Genomic DNA, 15,972 nt, shown 5'->3' on the forward strand with positions numbered 1-15,972 from the left:
CTGGGGTCCAGCAAGCTGCATGGGGATTCCAGTCGTCAGGAACCATGCATGAAGTCGCAGAAGCTCTAAATGCTTCCCAAGGTACCATGCACACCCACCTGGACCACATGAGCCAAGTGGCCTCGAGGGAGGGTCGGAGTGAGGGGCTTTCCTGCCGAGAGCCTGGAAGAGGTGAAAGGCTTGGGATGGAGAGAAAGGTCTCGCTGGGCTTTGAGAGGACAGCCGGCTCTCTGCACAAAAGCTGAGGCTGATGGCCAATCCCCTGCCAACGTGGGCCAGCCAGGGTGGAGGCCAGCCTCCCACACTCAGTGTGCAGCATGGAAGCTTCTGGGAGGAAGCCCGGGACCTGGGCTCACCACGGAGCATCAAAAGGAAGTTCCCTTCACCGTGGCAGAGGGCCCAGGGGGCTCGGCTCCTTCAACGTCCTCTTTCTTCTCCGGCATTTCCACCCCATTCCTCTTGGCAAAGCCGCGGTTTATCTCCACGAATGTCCGGCCCTTGGTCTCAGGGAGAACCAGGTAGATGAACACGGCGGTGAGCAGGCAGATGCCGGCGAAGATGATGAAGCTGTAGGCGCCGATGGCCTCCTGGACCGAGATGGGATGGGGAGGCTGGGAGGGCATCCTTGAGCCTCGCAGAGCCCAGCCCCAGAGCGTGTGCTGGGGAAGCAGGTGGCCGAGAGGGGTCCCTGGGGGCAGCAGGTGTCCCGTGGAGGGGATCAGGGGGAGGCCCAGGCTCACTCACCTGCACAGACGGAAAGACGAAGCCTATGATGAAGTTGGTGAGCCAGTGCACCGTGCCGTCCACCACGAACGCGGCGGGCCGGGAGGACTGCAGGAAGATCTCCGTCCGCACCACCGAGGGCACGGGACCTGGGCAGGTGGAGCGAGAAAGGCACGGAGCGCTCAGACTCTGACCAAGCACGCCCGTCTGGGCAGCCTCTGCTGGCACTGGGGGGCCAGAAAGGACCCCTCACCCCTGCCCCACGGCAATGGGCTGCCTTGCCAAGCCTGTGTGGCCAGGGGTGCTCAGGGGCGGGCTGGGAAGCAGTGAAGACCGAGCTCCTCCAAGGCGCGGGCCTCCCCTTGCAGGAGCATGGAGGTCTCATCCCCTCGTGCGTGCTGGGTCACCCTAAGGTGCCTGAGCAACCACTCAGTGGCCTCAGAGGCTTGGGCAGTGCTGCCCTCCTGTGGTTGCGTCTGGGAATGGCCGCCTGCCAGGGCCACCTTTTGAGGTCAGCCCCTTGGGGGCTTTGCCTATGAAACCCAAAGCCGTTTTCCCATAAGACTTGATTGCCATAAATGTTCTGTGAGACCCCTTGTGGCCTCCCCCACTCCTACGTGGGACACATGCAGTGGACACAGAGATCTGGAGCCCCAGAATGAAGCTGCCCTTGAGACCCCAAGAGGAAACTCCTGCACCCCAGGGGGAGGGGGCCTTCTTAGGGGCTCTGTTCCCCAAAGACTCAGCTGGGAAGTTCTCTGCTCCGCCCCGCCGCCCCACCAGGACTACAGTAAATGGCAGATTCACTCATGACCTGGTCTCCCATCTGGTGGTGCAATCGGTGGCCACTTCCCTGGGACCCGGGCTTCCTACACACACACACACACACACACACACACACACAGCAGGGAGATCAAGGGTGGGGTCTCGGGGGAACACGCAAAGGGGGGTCTGGGAGAGAGTGGAGTCTGGAAGGAGGTGGCACAGGGGACCGTTGAGGACAGTGGGTCTGCTCACTGGCCAGGTGCTTGTTGAGCACCTGCTCGGTGCCAGGTCCTGCAGGGCTGGTGTTGGCGGGCGGGGGCAGGCTGGTACTCACTGGGCCCGATGGAGTGTCCCGCGATGTAGGCAAAAACACAGAACACGCCCAGATAGGACAGCTCAGCCACTGTGCTCTGCAGCGAGAGAGAACAGAGACCGAGGCCGACTGGCACCCCCTGGTGGAGATCAACCTCCCTGCGCTCTCCTGCCAGCCGCAGCCCTCCACTGTGCAGGCACCGGAGCGCTCCCTCGCTTGGCAGCCCCAGGAAGGGAAGCCCGGCAGCCTTGGGTCTATCCTGCCAGCCGCAGCCCTGGGTCCAGGTCACAGTCAAGGGCTCTGAGGTTCAGGCCCACTCAGCCAGACCGTCAGATGTCCCTTGGACTGACCAGGGCACCCCCAAGCTCACTGCCAGGGGCGACTTTAACTGCAGGGGTTGGTCAGCCTTACCCAGCCTTTGCTGTGCAGGCATCTGAGGGATAAAAATTAATAAACAAATCAAACTTGGAAGAAAGGGAAAAGGACTAAGATCCTGCTTCCAAACTACAGGAGAGCTTGTGTCAGGTCTGGGTGCACGGCTTGTTTGAGGGGGTTCCAGGACAGCAGTGGGAACAGGAAGCCAGTGGGACCCCCAGGGCTGAGTGTGGGGTAGCGTGGCACTGTGTGCATGTGTGGGGCTAGGCAGTGGCTTGCAGCGTCTGGTCTTGGTGTGCCGGCCCCAGTCCTGGCTGCGTCACTTCCGATCCAGCTCCCTGCTAACATGCCCTGGAGGTCCAAGGACTTGGGTCCCTGATGCTCATGGCAGAGTCCCTGGCTCCTGGCTGTGGGCTACTGTCCACTGAGCCCTCCTCTCTCCATCCCAGCTCCCAGGTTCCTATTGCAGTGAGGGGTGCCCATCTTCTCTCTCTCTCTCACACGCACACACACTCGGTTGACCCCTGTCCCATCTGCATACATGTTCTGTGATCCGCTCAGGTTCACCCTGATTGGTGTTTCGATGTATACTTGGTCCCCAAGTTGGGACACGGTGTAGCGTCACTCGAGACCTGGGGTGAATCCAGAGCCAGGCGGGCTGACGACCCCTTGCATGGGCTGCTGGAGCTGGGCCTGTTAGGGCAGCATCCCTGGCTTCCTCCCTGGTCCCCCACGCCCCCACACCCCAGGGCCAGGAGAGCGGGGATCAGACCTGGAAGCGGAGTGCCACGGTGAGCCCCAGGCAGGCGCAGCCGCAGACACCGTAACCCACCAACAGGAGCAGCCGCCGTCCCAGGCGCTCCACAGCCACCGCCTGGAGGGGACAAGCAGTGAGGACGTTGGACAGCCCAGGTGCCCTGCCAACTCCACCCTGCACGGCCCAGCTGCCAGCACAGGGTGGGCGGTGGGTCTTATTCTACACCCTGGGACTCCCACGGCCCCCTCTGCCGTGTGCTGCCTCCCAGGTCCCCTCCCATGGTAATGACCAGCTTGGCTCATGTCTGCATTTCAAATACAGCATTCCACAAGATGGACAGGGAGAGTACCAGCAACCCAGTGTTACCACGTCAGAACATCGGCCCTGTGAGTAAGGATGCGACACAAGCGGGCCTCGATGGGGGCTCCCGTCTGCCTGGGGGTCCCTCCGTTGGGCGGGCCCGCTCACCGAGATGATGGTCATCACAATGTTGACCACGCCGGCCCCCACCGTCACGTACTGGGAGTGAGAGGCGGCCACACCGGCTGCTGTGTAGATGGTGTCTGCATAGTAATTAATCTAAAACACAGGTGCAGATTCGGGTGGGGGGAGCCCCGAGGAGCAGGGCTGCTGGGTTCCCTTTGTCCCCTGGACCCCAGGGCAGGGACCCTGCTGGGCACGAGGTCAGGACACTGGCTGCTGGGCTGCACTGCTCTCGTCACACACCCTCTACCCCTGCCTGGTGACTTAGGGCTGGGACAGTCCCAGGTTCAGCCGGTGCAGACACAGTCCTGGGGTTGCAGACATAAGCTGTCAGAGGTCACTGTGCTAGGGTCCTGCCTGGCTGCCCCCCCAAGCTCACTGGGGGAGTGTGCCTTTCGCCTAGTGGGGAAGACACCCTGTCCAGGAGGCTCCTGGCTTCAGATTGGCTCAGCTCCAGCCATTGCTGCCATCCAGCTCTCTCCTAACGTAACAGCCTGGGAAAACAGCTGGGGTGACCCAAGCCTTGGGTCCTTGAACCTACATGGGAGGCCAGGAAGGAGATCCTGGCTCCTGGCTTCGGATCAGCCCCGATTTGCTTGTTGCAACCATTTGGGGAGTGAACCAGCGGATGGAAGATTTTTTCTCTCCTTCCTTTTCTCCCTTTCTCCTTTTCTGTAGAACAGTGAGGGACTGGGGTCCTGCCCCTCGCGTGGGAGACCGGCATTGCACACGCAGCTCCTGGCATCTCCCTGGCCGAGCCCTGCTGTGGCGGGCACTTGAGAGGAAGACCAGAGGCTGGAAGCTCTGTGTGTTTCCCTATGCCTCTCCAGCAAACAGAAACAATTTAAACAACACCCCACAAATGCTGGCAGGCCCAAAGCCGCTCCCCCATAATCACTATTAGAGCAAGGGGCCAGATTCTAGAAGGTAACACCTCGGCTCCTGACCCGGGGGCTCCTCTGCCTCCCCCAGGAGCCTGGGCTTGGGGCTGCAGGAGCCCCAGCCTGTCCCTTGCACGGAGGGAAGAGTGGCTAGCAAGAGAGCGGGGCTTGGGAAGCCGGGGCGGGCAGAGAGGCTGTGGAAGGGGCAGAGCCTCTGGTCACGTCCCCACGGCTCCAGGGATCCTGCAGGTTTTTGGGCAACCCCGAGATTGAGAGCAAGCTCCCGAGGGATGAGAGGTACTGGCTCCTCCCGGCGCCCGGGCATCTCCCCTGGCAACTCCTGCTCCCCCCAGCCCCCTATCCCGCCCCTGCCCTTGGGGCTGTCTGGCCAAGTCTGTTCAGTGGGAGTAGGGTGCCCTTCATGTACCGCGTTGATCCCTGACAGCTGCTGGCCCGCCATGAGCACGATGACGGAGATGAGCTGCCAGCGCAGGGACCGGAAGGTGAACAGGGTGAGCACCGACAGGTGGCCCTCGGCTTGCTCGGCCCGCTCCTCCTCCCGCATGTCGTCCAGCTCAGCCTCCACGGCGGCAGCAGCGGCACGGCCTCTCAGCTTCTGCAGAGCTGCGAGACAGCAGGTCACTGTTCCACCTAAGCTGTGGACCCAAGGGGCAGCTCCCCAGGCACTCTGAGCTCACCGTTAGATGGGTCGCCAGCATAGAGGCTGTGTTCGCAGGGGCCACACCCCCACCCCACTCAAGCTCTCAACTCCCTGACCCACACAGAGCCTTGCCAGTACCTCGCCGGGCGGCTTGCTCATCTCCTTTCTGGATCAGGGTGTAGCGGGGACTCTCGGGGAAGAAGGGTAGCGACAGGAGCTGCAGTCCTGCGGGGATCCCAGTGATGGCCAGGAGCACGGGCCAGCCTGGGGGAGCCGACACCCGGAGCTAGACCCCTGTGAGGGGGTGGGCGCACCGTGTACCCCAACTGGCATCATGGCCTGCCCTGACCTGGGGTTGGAGGAACCTAGCCCCGGCCAAGATGTTCCAGGTCCTTCTAGAAGGTCTGGGTTGCCAAGGTTCAAAGGAGACATGGGGTCGGCACCACTGCCTCTCACCCCTGCCTGCTGTGATGTGAGCTGACTCTCAGCCTTCTCCCTGAGGTTGTAGGAAATGCTATTCAGAAACTTGGCATGCGTGTCAAAACTGTTTGTGCCAATGTTTTTGCTTAACTCCATTGGTATGCTAATTTTTTGAAGTGTCCTTGCGAAGATGACAGGTGGCAGTGGTCGGACAGCACTGGGTAAGGAGAGGAGGGTTCAGGAGCCACGTGCAAGGCTCCCTCCATGGTGTCGAATGCCCTGGGTGCAGCCTAGGGTGCTATGGGCCAGCCCACGGGCACTCCTGTTCTGAATGAGCTTTTGTAACTCACCTGCAGACTTAGGGGTCTCTGAGCAGAACAGACCCTCAGATGCACCCCGTAAAGAATGTGGGCAGGATCTGGGACATTTGCTCATGTCACAGGGCCTTCCACACCAGGGACCCTCACACATCCAGCTTGGGACAAAACCTCTCCCCTTTGCCCACTCCCACCAGCCACCACCCCAACTTTGGTCCTCTCAGTGAAACTCCTGGGAGTGGGCCCCGTGGCTCAGCAACACTGCCACCCCCTCGCCTGTGCCCACAGCCACTCACTGGTCCAGTCCTCTCTGCCCCCCGCCCCGCCAAGCGTTCCCCTCATCACCACACACAGAGCTGAGTGGGGAGTAGGGCCCCAAGCGCCCAGCTCTGCCCTTACCCCTGCCCACACCCTTGTCCACGTCACCTGATTCGTTGCCCAGGATTGCCTGGAGGCTGAAAATCTGTGCCAGGAAGACGCCCACGATGACGAAGACCTCGGTCATGGTGCCCACGGCGCCCCGCAGTTGCTTGGGAGCTAGTTCTCCCAGGTACATGGGCACAGCGCTGTAGGAGACGCCTGGGTAGGCGAGGCAAGAATCAGGGAGACCATGGGAGCCATAACTGGACTCAGTTCCCCGACCGCCCACCTGCCCCAGCTTCTGCTGCAGAGGCAGCGCCTCCGAGGCTGAGATGGGGACAAGCCAGGTTCCACTGCCCGCAGGGGCCATGTCCCCACATCCAGGCTGTGTCCTCAGCTCCTGCAGGGACATGGCCAGCGTGCCTGGAGGGCTATTGTCTTCCAGCTGCAGGGAGACCTCTGTGTGCCCCTGGGCTTCCAAGAACTCTGGGTTCCGGTTTATATCCTGGTGCTTCTAAGGTACAGACTGGAATGGCCCTCCCCTGGTTTTTTTTGCCTGTTTGTTTGCTTTGCTTTTTGGGTTTTTTTTTTTAAAGGTTTTATTAGTTTTGCTTGAAAGGAGAGTGACAGAGAGAGACCTTCCAGCTGCTGGTTCACTCCCGCAATGGCCAGGACCAGAACCATCGCCTGCTGCTTTCCCAGCAGGGAACCGAGTCAGAAATGAAGTAATTAGGTCTCAAACCAGCACTCAAATCTGGAATAGCAGCATTGCAAGTGGGGGCGAGACACCGGCCCTCCTCCCTTTGTTTTGATGTAGAAACCACTGCGGGTAACAACCCTTCCTCCTCTCCCGACTGGACGCCCATGCTGTGTTCCTTTCCGGAAGTCCCCCATCCTTAGTTTAAGCTGTTCTCCTGGGAAACTGCCTTGTAAAACCTAGCTAGGGAGAAAAGAGGCCATTAAAGTGGCAGAGACCCCTGACTTGCCCAGCCTCCAGCCTTGGTCACGGTGCTGGCTAGACACGCCTGTCTCAGACAGCAGTCCCACCAGTGGGTGGAGCCGAACCAAGCCGTGTTGAGCTGCCAGCTGCTTTTCCGGTACCTGCACAGACTCCCAGCAGCACTCGGGAAAAGATGATGAGCTCGAATGCCCGGGCCACTTTGCTGACGCCCATCAGGATGGCAGGGACAATGGCAAAGATGTTGTTGATCAGGAGTGTCCCCCTCCTGCAAACACAGCAGAGCCCAGGGCGGCCTCCAGTTGGCGCCACAGACACGCCACGCGCAGCCCAGATGGCACCGGTGCTGGGGCTGTGGCTTGCGAGGAGCCCTTAATCCCCCTCCCCACCATCCGATGGCGCTGGGTGAGGGTAATGAGGTTACTGGGGTGCCTTGTTCACTCGCTCCCCTTATTCCTTCCCAGGCCCATTTCCAGAGCTGGCACCTGTTCTTCAAGCCTTCAGGCCTTGGGGTGACCAGACTACCACCACCCCTGGACCCTGATGGACACAGCTGTCCTGGGTGAATCATCCAGGATCCACACTGGGATCAGCGGCTGAAACGCTCAGTCCCCAACCAGCAAGAGCCATCTGCATGTGTGAGAAGGGCAGTGCCAGGGTCTTGGAGCCATTACAAGTCCCCAGACATAACAGCGCTCTGAGGGCATGGGGTCTGACCACAGGGGAGGCCCGGGCCTCCCCCTGAGCCCTAGCTCCACCTCGCCTTCCCCAGGACCTTGGCCTCTGCGTCCCTCCTTATCTGTGAGTCACACCTGCACAGCCCCTGGCCGAGGCAAAAAGGTTCGTGGGTTCCTGGGAGCCAAGTCCAAAGACCTGTTCTCTCAAGTAAGGTCTGAGACCACAGCACATGGAGTGACCCTGTCTGAGCCCAAACCTGGGAAGGACGCAGTGTGATGGGGCCGGCAGGGAGGGGCCGCAGCTGTTGCAGCATGCAGCCTGGCCACGTGATCGTGCGGTGACACCCAGGGAGCACGTGCTGGGTGAGCACACGCTGGGTGAGCACACGCTGGAAGTGCCTGCATGGCACGGAGCTGAGTGTGTGGGTGGAGAACTCTGACCTCGCAGGTTGACGGGGGTGGGGCGGGATGCCATTCCCCTGCCACTGTCGGGGGGCATCCAGGGATCCGCGGGGATGGTGTTCCTGGATAGCTGGGTGGCAGAGGGCAGTTCTCCTGGTTTTTAAGCTGTGCCTTCTCCCCAGTGGGCACACGGGGACCCTGAGACGGGGTGAGTCATCAATGTGAATTTTTCAGTGACGGCAGCGCAGCTTGTGTTTACCTGCCACATGTGCCCACCATCGGGCCAACGATCCACGACCCCAACAGGCCACCCAGAGGAAACATGGACACGGTGCAGGACCACAGGAGCAGCAGGGTTCTCTCGTCCATGAACCTTCCCTGTCGCTCGAGATAGGTTTCGTTGTAAAACGCCTTCAGGACCTGTAAAGTATCGCCCCACCCCCTCCGGGATGTGGCACAGACGTGAGAAACCGGGCCCTTGATGTGGCACAGAGATGATTCTGCTGACACGCCTGGGACAGACACCCCAAGATGGGGATGCTGCCCCCTGAAGCCTGAGGCTTAGCCCCTGCTGCTCGGGGCCAGCATGGCGGCAAGGCCATGAAGGCATGCCGTCAGAGCACCGGTTTAAGCTGCTCGGCTTCTGATCCAGCTCCCTGCTAATGTGTCTGGGAAGAGCTCGGAGGATGGCCCAAGGGCCCCTGCTCCCACATGGAGAGCATGATGGAGCGTGGAGTTCCTGGCTTCAGCCGGACCCAGTCCCTGCCGTTGCAGTCGCTGGGGGAGGAGCCAGTGGTAGAAGGGGTCTCTCTCTGTGTTTTACCTCTCCACTCTTTCAAATAAGTAAGCACTTTGTTTAAAAATTCAGGTTAAAAAAGGTTTTTGAAGAATTTGTCTTTTAAATCTACAAACAATTGTTAAAAATTCACTGTTAAAAATTTACTTTTCAAGGCCCAGTGCAATGGCTCAGTGGCTAAATCTTCGCCTGTGAGCACCAGGATCCCCTATGGGCACCAGTTCATGTCCTGGCTGCTCCACTTCCAGTCCAGCTCCCTGCTTGTGGCCGGGGAAAGCAGCAGAGGGTGACCCAAAGCCTTGGGAGCCTGCACCTGTGGGCGAGACCTGGAAGCAGCTCCTGGCTCCTGACTGTCAATGGACTCAGCTCTAGCTATTGTGGCCCCTCAGGAGTGAACCAGTGGATGGAAAATCGTTCTGTAAGTTTGCCTTTCCAACGAAAAAAATCTTTTTTAAAAAATTTACTTTTCAGAGATCTCTCTCAGAGGCGACATAGGACCTATTTCACGGATGGTGTGACTTTGGGGAATGTACATAGTTTGAGCATAAGCCTACATTTGGAGCCCTGCGAGCAGGGACAATGATAAAGTGATGTTGCTTCACAAGGCTCAGAAATAACGTGCTGCTTGAGGAGGGGATCAGAAAGCCCACAGTCAGGGGCCTGGGCCAAGCTCCGCCTCCACCTGCCAGCCGGCTTCTGTGTGCGCCAGGGAGGCAGCAGATGCTGGCCCGAGCACCCGGGTCCCTTGCTGATGGTGTATGTGTGTCACTCACCTTCACGGATGAACACATGTGAACACATGGATACATGCATTTCGTAAATGCATGACCACTGCAGGACCCCCCACAAAGCAGCAGCTATAAATCACAACACGGATATAAAGACAGTTATTGATTTGAAAGGAAGAGTGGCAGAGAGGGAGAGATGGTGCTGGCTTGCTACCCAAATGCTGCAGCAGCCGGATCTGGGTCTGGCGGAAGCTGGTAGCAGGGAGCTTCTTCTGGGTCTCTCTGTGGGTGCAGAGGCCCAGCACTGGGCCCGTTCTCTGCTGCCTCCCCAGGTGCCTGAGCAGGGAGCTGGTTTGGAAGCAGAGCAGGAGCGTTTTTTTTGTTCCAACGTGGGCTGCAGGGGTTGCAACCCGCCGGCCCTGATGCTGATTTTCAAAAGCACCAGGATCCACACCCCAGAGCATGGCAAGTCTTCTGCTCTGTGGAATGCTGGGTCTTGGCCCAGGTGTCACCTCTCCTGCACTCCTGGCATGACTCCCGCCTGGCTCCCTAAGCCTGTGCAGCTTGCTCTGTGGGCTTCGTCTGGTGTCTCCCTCCCCATCACTGCCCCCTCTAGTGTCCTCTCCGCCCCTCTCCACCCCCATCCTCCTTCCACTGCCCCCTCCACTCCTCCCTGTTCCATTCCACGGTCTCTCCTCCCCCTCTCCTTCCCCGTTCTACCCACCACTCCCCCTGCCTGCCTGCCCCACTCCTTCCTCTGGTGCTCCCCCAACTCCCCGCTTTTACTCCCCGCTGGCCCGTGGATGCTCTCCCCCAGAGCCCTGCAGAGCATGGCCTGACCCTGTGACCCTGCCTCATCTCACCCCGCTGTCAGCCCTCCGTCCCCAGCTGCCATCCTGGCTGTACTGTTGTGGTCACCTGTTGTGTCCACCAGGTCAAACATGTGGTTCCCACGTGGCCTGGTTAGCACTGCTGGCCTGCTGCTGTTCCCAAGTGGCCGGGCTCAGGGACCCCTTCAGCTCGCCTCACCCCACCACCCCAGCACCTTTCCATTGCCTTGCCCTCCCTTCATTCCTCACCCCCTAGACACCAGAGCTCAGGCCTTGGCCCCACATTCTGGCCCATGTATGGCAGCCCTTCTGGGTGAGGGCAGGAGTTGAGGCCCAGAAAGACTGGGTGGGGAAGCCAGGCCCCTCTCCCCGCAGCCCAGGAAGAATGGCAGTGCCCCCTGCCCACCTGATGTGGCGTGTTGACCACAGCGATGTTATAGCCGTATTGGAAGGCTGAGCCGAAGGCTGCACTCAGGGTGGCCAGCACCAGGGTGGGTTGGAGCTTCTGGGGGAGTGAAGACGAAGGCCAAGAGTTGGGGTAGGGGCCCAGTCACGCCCAGAGAAGGACAACATAGTGGCTTGGTGGGAAGACACCTGAGACCAGGAACCCCGGGTGCTGTGCTCCCATGAACACACTTGAACGTCTCCACATGGCTGGTGCTGCACTGGGAACTGGGCCCCCGAGTTGGGGTGGAGGAGGGTAGAGGTGGGGCCGAAAGAAGATAAAGAGGACCAGCCCAGGCCAGGGATGGGGCTGAAGGCAGCCTCAGTGCGGGTGAGGGCAGGAGAGGCCCTTTGCAGAGGGTGTGCCTGCCACTGGGGCCTGAGCATGGAAGCTGGTGTAGCCACGTACAAGTCTTGCAAAGAGAGCAAAGATGGCTCCTTCATAACAGGCTGTCCCCTGAGCTCCCCCTCTGCCCTCTCCCGGGTTTCCATAGCAACCACACATAGAGGGGTGTTGGCCCCAAGGCCAGGGTCTGAGCATTTGTGGCAAAGCTGAGGTGTATCTGTGACAGCCTCCCAGTGTGTCGGGGAACCAGCCTGTTGCAGAGCCTTCCAGAGCCTCGGCCCTGGGCCTTCTCTGCCTCCTGCCCCTCACCTTCAACTACCCAATTGCCCACAGCCTTGAGGCTGGCACGCCAGGCACCAGCCAGATGGAGGATGGGGCAGCAGGGGCGTTCTGCAGGGGCCACCTCCCTGTTCCTTTAGGAGTAGGGGCCTGTCCCGGCACAGTCCTGAGTTGGATTCGGCCTTACTCAACAGTGAGCAGCAAGGTCCAGGGGTTGTGGCTTCTCCAGGTGTCCCCTCTCAGGTCTGGGATCCCCTAGCCTCCTTGGGGTAGAGGCACAGTGTGGGGGGATGCTGGGTTCACCTCCCTATAGGGCCTATGCCTGGCGGGAAAGGGCCAAGCCACTTACCCGCACCCTGGCTGTGGTGGGGAGTGGGGACTTGTCCTCTTGGCTCTCCATCCCGTCCAGGTGGGAGGGCAGGTGCGCTGCCTCTCGGAGGTTGCCTGAGCCCTGTCCTGTGCTGGAGGCCTGCAGGACCCGCTCGGCCCCGGAGCCTGCTGCTCCTCTGACCTTTCTGCCTTCTGGACTCTGCCTGCTCTTGCAGCAGCTCCTTATCCTTCCGTGCATTGATAAGATGCTAAGACTTTTGTTGGTGCTTGGCCAGCACGGTTCACACAAGGCCAGGATCTCAGCTCGGTGTCCACTTAGCCCCCAGCCTGGGGCCTCCTGGTGCACCCAGGAGAAAACCACTGCCAAACACCAATCCCCAGAAGTGAGCAGTTTGGGAAACTGAGTCAGGCTTGGACTGGGAGGTTTCTCCTGTGTGGTTTGTGACTCCTCGGCTGCACCAGGCGCATTATAGCTGCAAACACACCCGACTCTTTCCATCACGTTTGACTCAGCCAGATCAGTCTGTGAAACATGCCATGGGTGCTTCTTTCAGAATCACCTTCAGGGTGTTCACAAAGCCAAGACATCACTGGGTAGGTGGTGGTAGATTGTGTTCGGAACCCCAGGTTATCCTTGGCAAGAATGGTTAGAACTTCCAGGAACATGGAAGATCAGGCTCGTATTTCCTTGTTTTGGGATATGCTTATTTACTCATTGGAAAGTCAAGGTGTGTGCGTGTGTAATCTTCCATCCTCTGGTCCACTCCTTAAATGCCCACAACAACATCTGGAACTATGCCAGACTGAAGCCAAGAGCCTGGCACTCATCCAGGATCTCCCACGTGGGTGGTAAGAGCCCAGCTACTTGGTCGTCACCTACTGTCTCCCAGGTGCCCATCAGCAGGAAGCTGGATCAGAAGTGGAGCTTGGACTCACGCCCAGACACTCTAGTACAGTATGGAGACTCCCGAGTGGTGTCTCAACTGCCATATCAAATACTCACCGTATATATATATATATTTTAAAGATTTATTTTTATTATTATTTTTTTATTGGAAAGACGGATATACAGAGAGGAGAGACAGAGAGGAAGATCTTCCATCCGCTGATTCACTCCCCAAGTGAGCGCAACGGCCAATGCTATGCCGATCCGAAGCCAAGAGCCTCTTCCCACGCGGCTGCAGGTTCCCAAGGCTTTGGGCCCTCCTTGACTGCTTTCCCAGGCCACAGGCAGGGAGCTGGAAGGGAAGCGGGGCCGCCGGGATAGAACCGGCGCCCATATGGGATCCCAGGCGTGCAAGGCGAGGACCTTAACCACTTGCGCCGCCGCGCCGGGCCCATCACCGTATATATTTTTTAAATGTGCATGTGTGTTTGGTTTATCTGAGAGGCAGAGCAAGAGACAGACAGACCGTCCTCACTCAGTGGTTCACTCAGATGGCTCAAAGCCTGGAGCCAGGAAGCCAGTGACCTTGTGGGTGACCTCGTGAGCTGCCATCATTGCCCCCAGAGTACACACGCATAGCAGGAAGTCCACCCAGGAGCAGAGCCAGAACGCATAGCAGGAAGTTCACCCAGGAGCAGAGCCAGAATGCAAAGCCAGACACTCCAATATGCATGGAGCTGTCCTAACATGGGGCTTAGCTGTCAGGCCAAGGCCCACTGCTCCAGATTGATGTGCAATGGCCAGAAGTCCTAGAGTCCGCTCCAGGAGGCTCAGTCAGTGCAGCCTGTTGAGACATACTGACTGCAACACCAGCACATCCTCAGGCTGTGTTTCAGACCAGACGGTGTGGCCAGAGTAGGAACCACAGCTGGATTTCCTCCTGCGGTGCTGGGTTCTCACTCCCCCTTCAAGGAGGCAAAAGGCCTGTGTGCTAGTGGACTCCCTGGCTAGGCTGCCAGATCCTTGCAAATGGAAGACGCCCTTCATGTGTCACTGTGAGTCTCAGGGTTGAGCAGAACAGAAGAGGAAACACTGCTGGTAAGAGACCCAGGTCTTGGGGCTGGCGTTGCGGAGCAGACACTGTGGCGGGTGCTTGCATCCCATAAGCTTGCCAGTTCACAGCCATAGACCTCCCTGGACCAGGCTGCTGTACCTGTTGGCACATGTGCCAGGGCTGGGGGCGAACCAGGCCAGGGGCCTACAGAGCTGGAGCACTCGGGCAGGCCCAGCACCCACTGGTGTTGGGGTACACTGAAGGCTTTTGGGGTCAGCAAACAGCTTGTGCTTCCATGGGCTGCTGGCCTCAGACACATCAGGGTCTCTAGAACCCATGGGTACATGATCCGACCTTGGGGCACACACTGCATGATTGGACCAATTTCATTGCTGACCCCTGTGCGAATAAGCCAATAACCTCTCAGATAAATGATGATAATGTGGGGACACAGCCATTGGCCCTGGCTGGATATTCCCTAGCTCGTGAGAGAAATCCATTAGATGAGGTAGAGATTTCCAAAGCCGGGATGGCCAAGCACTACAGCCCTGACCAGCAGGAAGTAACTACAGAAGATGTGATGACTCTGTACCCTTCAGCAAGCTGTAAGATTACAGGGCAGAAATCTCCGAGGGAGGAATGGAATGGGACAAGCTCATACGCGGCCTGGGCGCTCTCTTTCTCCTTCCACAGACACAGAATGGAAGGCAGGAATACTTCCACCTGCCACCTTTCCTCTCCTAGCCCACTCCATCCCTGAGCACGTTCCGTGTGTCTGACCTCCTCACCTTTATAATAAACTTTAAAAAAAGAAAAACGATTGCTGGTTCAAGTCCTGGCTATTCCACTTCTGAACCAGCTCTCTGCTGATGTCACTGGGAAAGCACTGGAAAATGGCGCAAATTGTTGGGCTCCTGCGTGGAGTTCCAAGGCCCTGCACCCAGAGGGAATTCCAAGCTTCTGGCTTCAGCCTGACTTAACCTTGGCTGTTGTGGCCATTTGGGGAGTGAACCAGCAGGTGGAAAATCTCCTCTCAACCTCTCTATAACTCTTTCAAATAAATAAGTGAATCCTATTAAAAATAAAGATTGGAGATAGCATAATTCTGTCCACCAACATTTTAAGCTGGAACTTCCAACCCCATCCCATGAATCTGTCCAGAAGAGGAACAGCCTGGGGTTGACTCCCCACTCCCAGGCTGGGGGGCTCCCTTGGTGGGGTTTCCGCTTAGTCTCTTCCACTGCAAGGCCCGAAATAGTCTGATGACATCCTTCCAGGATAATAAAATTTCCTTTAAAAAAATATCTTTTTCTAATTTGATTGTAGATGAGAGTCAATGTTTTATAAAATCCTTCTTTACAAAATAAACAGAGAGCCTCAATCCTAGTTCCTCAAATACCGCCCTGTGAGACTGCTGGGCGAACCCACCTCCTATCCCCACTGCCTGATTCAGGGCAGGGAGACATCCCATTGGGTCTGGCAGCTCTGTTCCTTCCATGCCTGTCATCATCCTTCATAACTCACCCTACCCAGCCTCACGCATTTGAGGACTGTTGCGGCCACTCCAGTGAACACCTCCGTGGGGCTGAGGTCAGGGACTCTCCTCTGCCTTCGCTCACTGTGGACTGCCCTACCCTGGAACCCATTCCCAAGGACTTCCCACCTCCCTGCCATGCCTTCTCTCTCCTTGGCTGTCACTTACTGCTGTGGATGGAACTGTCTGTCCATCAGTGATCAGATACTTATGGTGAAAGTCTGATGCGTGTACATGGCATACGCACTGTGACAGCACAGCCCTCGCCGTGGGGCGTGGCCACAGAAAGCCCAGGGCTTAATCTTTCTTTGCTGCCTCCGCTGCGGGGCTCACCCCTGGCGCCTGTCACCTCAGTGTTGGGTCCAGTGCTTTGTCCCTAGCCAGCTCTGGGCTCCTTGGACAGTGAACTGGCCAGAGCCTGCCACAGGTTGGGCTCCTGGCTGCCTGCCCAGCCTCTGTCCTTCAGGAAAAGACGCCATGCCCCAGCCCACCCCAAAGGCCCTCAGGTCCGCTCACATTCCTGCCTGCACTGGCCTCACACACAGCAGGGGGCAGCACAAGCCCCCTTGCTGTCTCAGGAGATCCTAAGCTTCATGCATTTGTCGGGGTCCTTTGCGTGACTGTGGCCTCTGTTGGGGCCCCTCGATTTTGAC

At 58.6% G+C, this 15,972-nt stretch overlaps 1 protein-coding gene across 2 annotated transcripts; it reads right to left on the bottom strand.

Moving 5' to 3' along the window:
- Positions 1-365: 365 nt before the first annotated feature.
- On the bottom strand, positions 366-11,915 carry SLC2A7 (solute carrier family 2 member 7). Of its 2 annotated transcripts, none has more exons than XM_040987659.1 (12): positions 11,871-11,915; positions 10,853-10,948; positions 8,352-8,512; positions 7,157-7,281; positions 6,122-6,274; positions 5,097-5,222; positions 4,725-4,921; positions 3,402-3,512; positions 2,949-3,050; positions 1,823-1,898; positions 745-872; positions 366-587 (listed from the first exon to the last, which is right to left on the bottom strand). In XM_040987659.1, the coding sequence occupies exons 1-12, from the start codon at positions 11,913-11,915 to the stop codon at positions 366-368; spliced, it is 1,542 nt and encodes a 513-aa protein (XP_040843593.1). The 2 variants fall into 2 exon arrangements, with proteins under 2 accessions (XP_040843593.1, XP_040843592.1); XM_040987658.1 differs by having other exon boundaries at positions 8,352-8,546; positions 10,848-10,948.
- Positions 11,916-15,972: the final 4,057 nt, after the last annotated feature.

This window comes from Ochotona curzoniae, unplaced genomic scaffold (genome assembly GCF_017591425.1).
Source record: "Ochotona curzoniae isolate NIBS_2020 unplaced genomic scaffold, NIBS_Ocur_1.0 contig_4792, whole genome shotgun sequence".
Lineage (NCBI taxonomy): Eukaryota > Metazoa > Chordata > Mammalia > Lagomorpha > Ochotonidae > Ochotona > Ochotona curzoniae.

Coding starts and splice junctions, on each gene's coding strand:
- SLC2A7 (XM_040987658.1), bottom strand. CDS start 11,915: ATGGAGAGCCAAGAGGACAAGTCCCCACTCCCCACCACAGCCAGG. Junction 10,949..11,870: donor CACTCCCCACCACAGCCAGG/GTGCGGGTAAGT, acceptor CTCCCCCAGAAG/CTCCAACCCACCCTGGTGCT. Junction 588..744: donor TCGTCTTTCCGTCTGTGCAG/GTGAGTGAGCCT, acceptor ATCTCGGTCCAG/GAGGCCATCGGCGCCTACAG.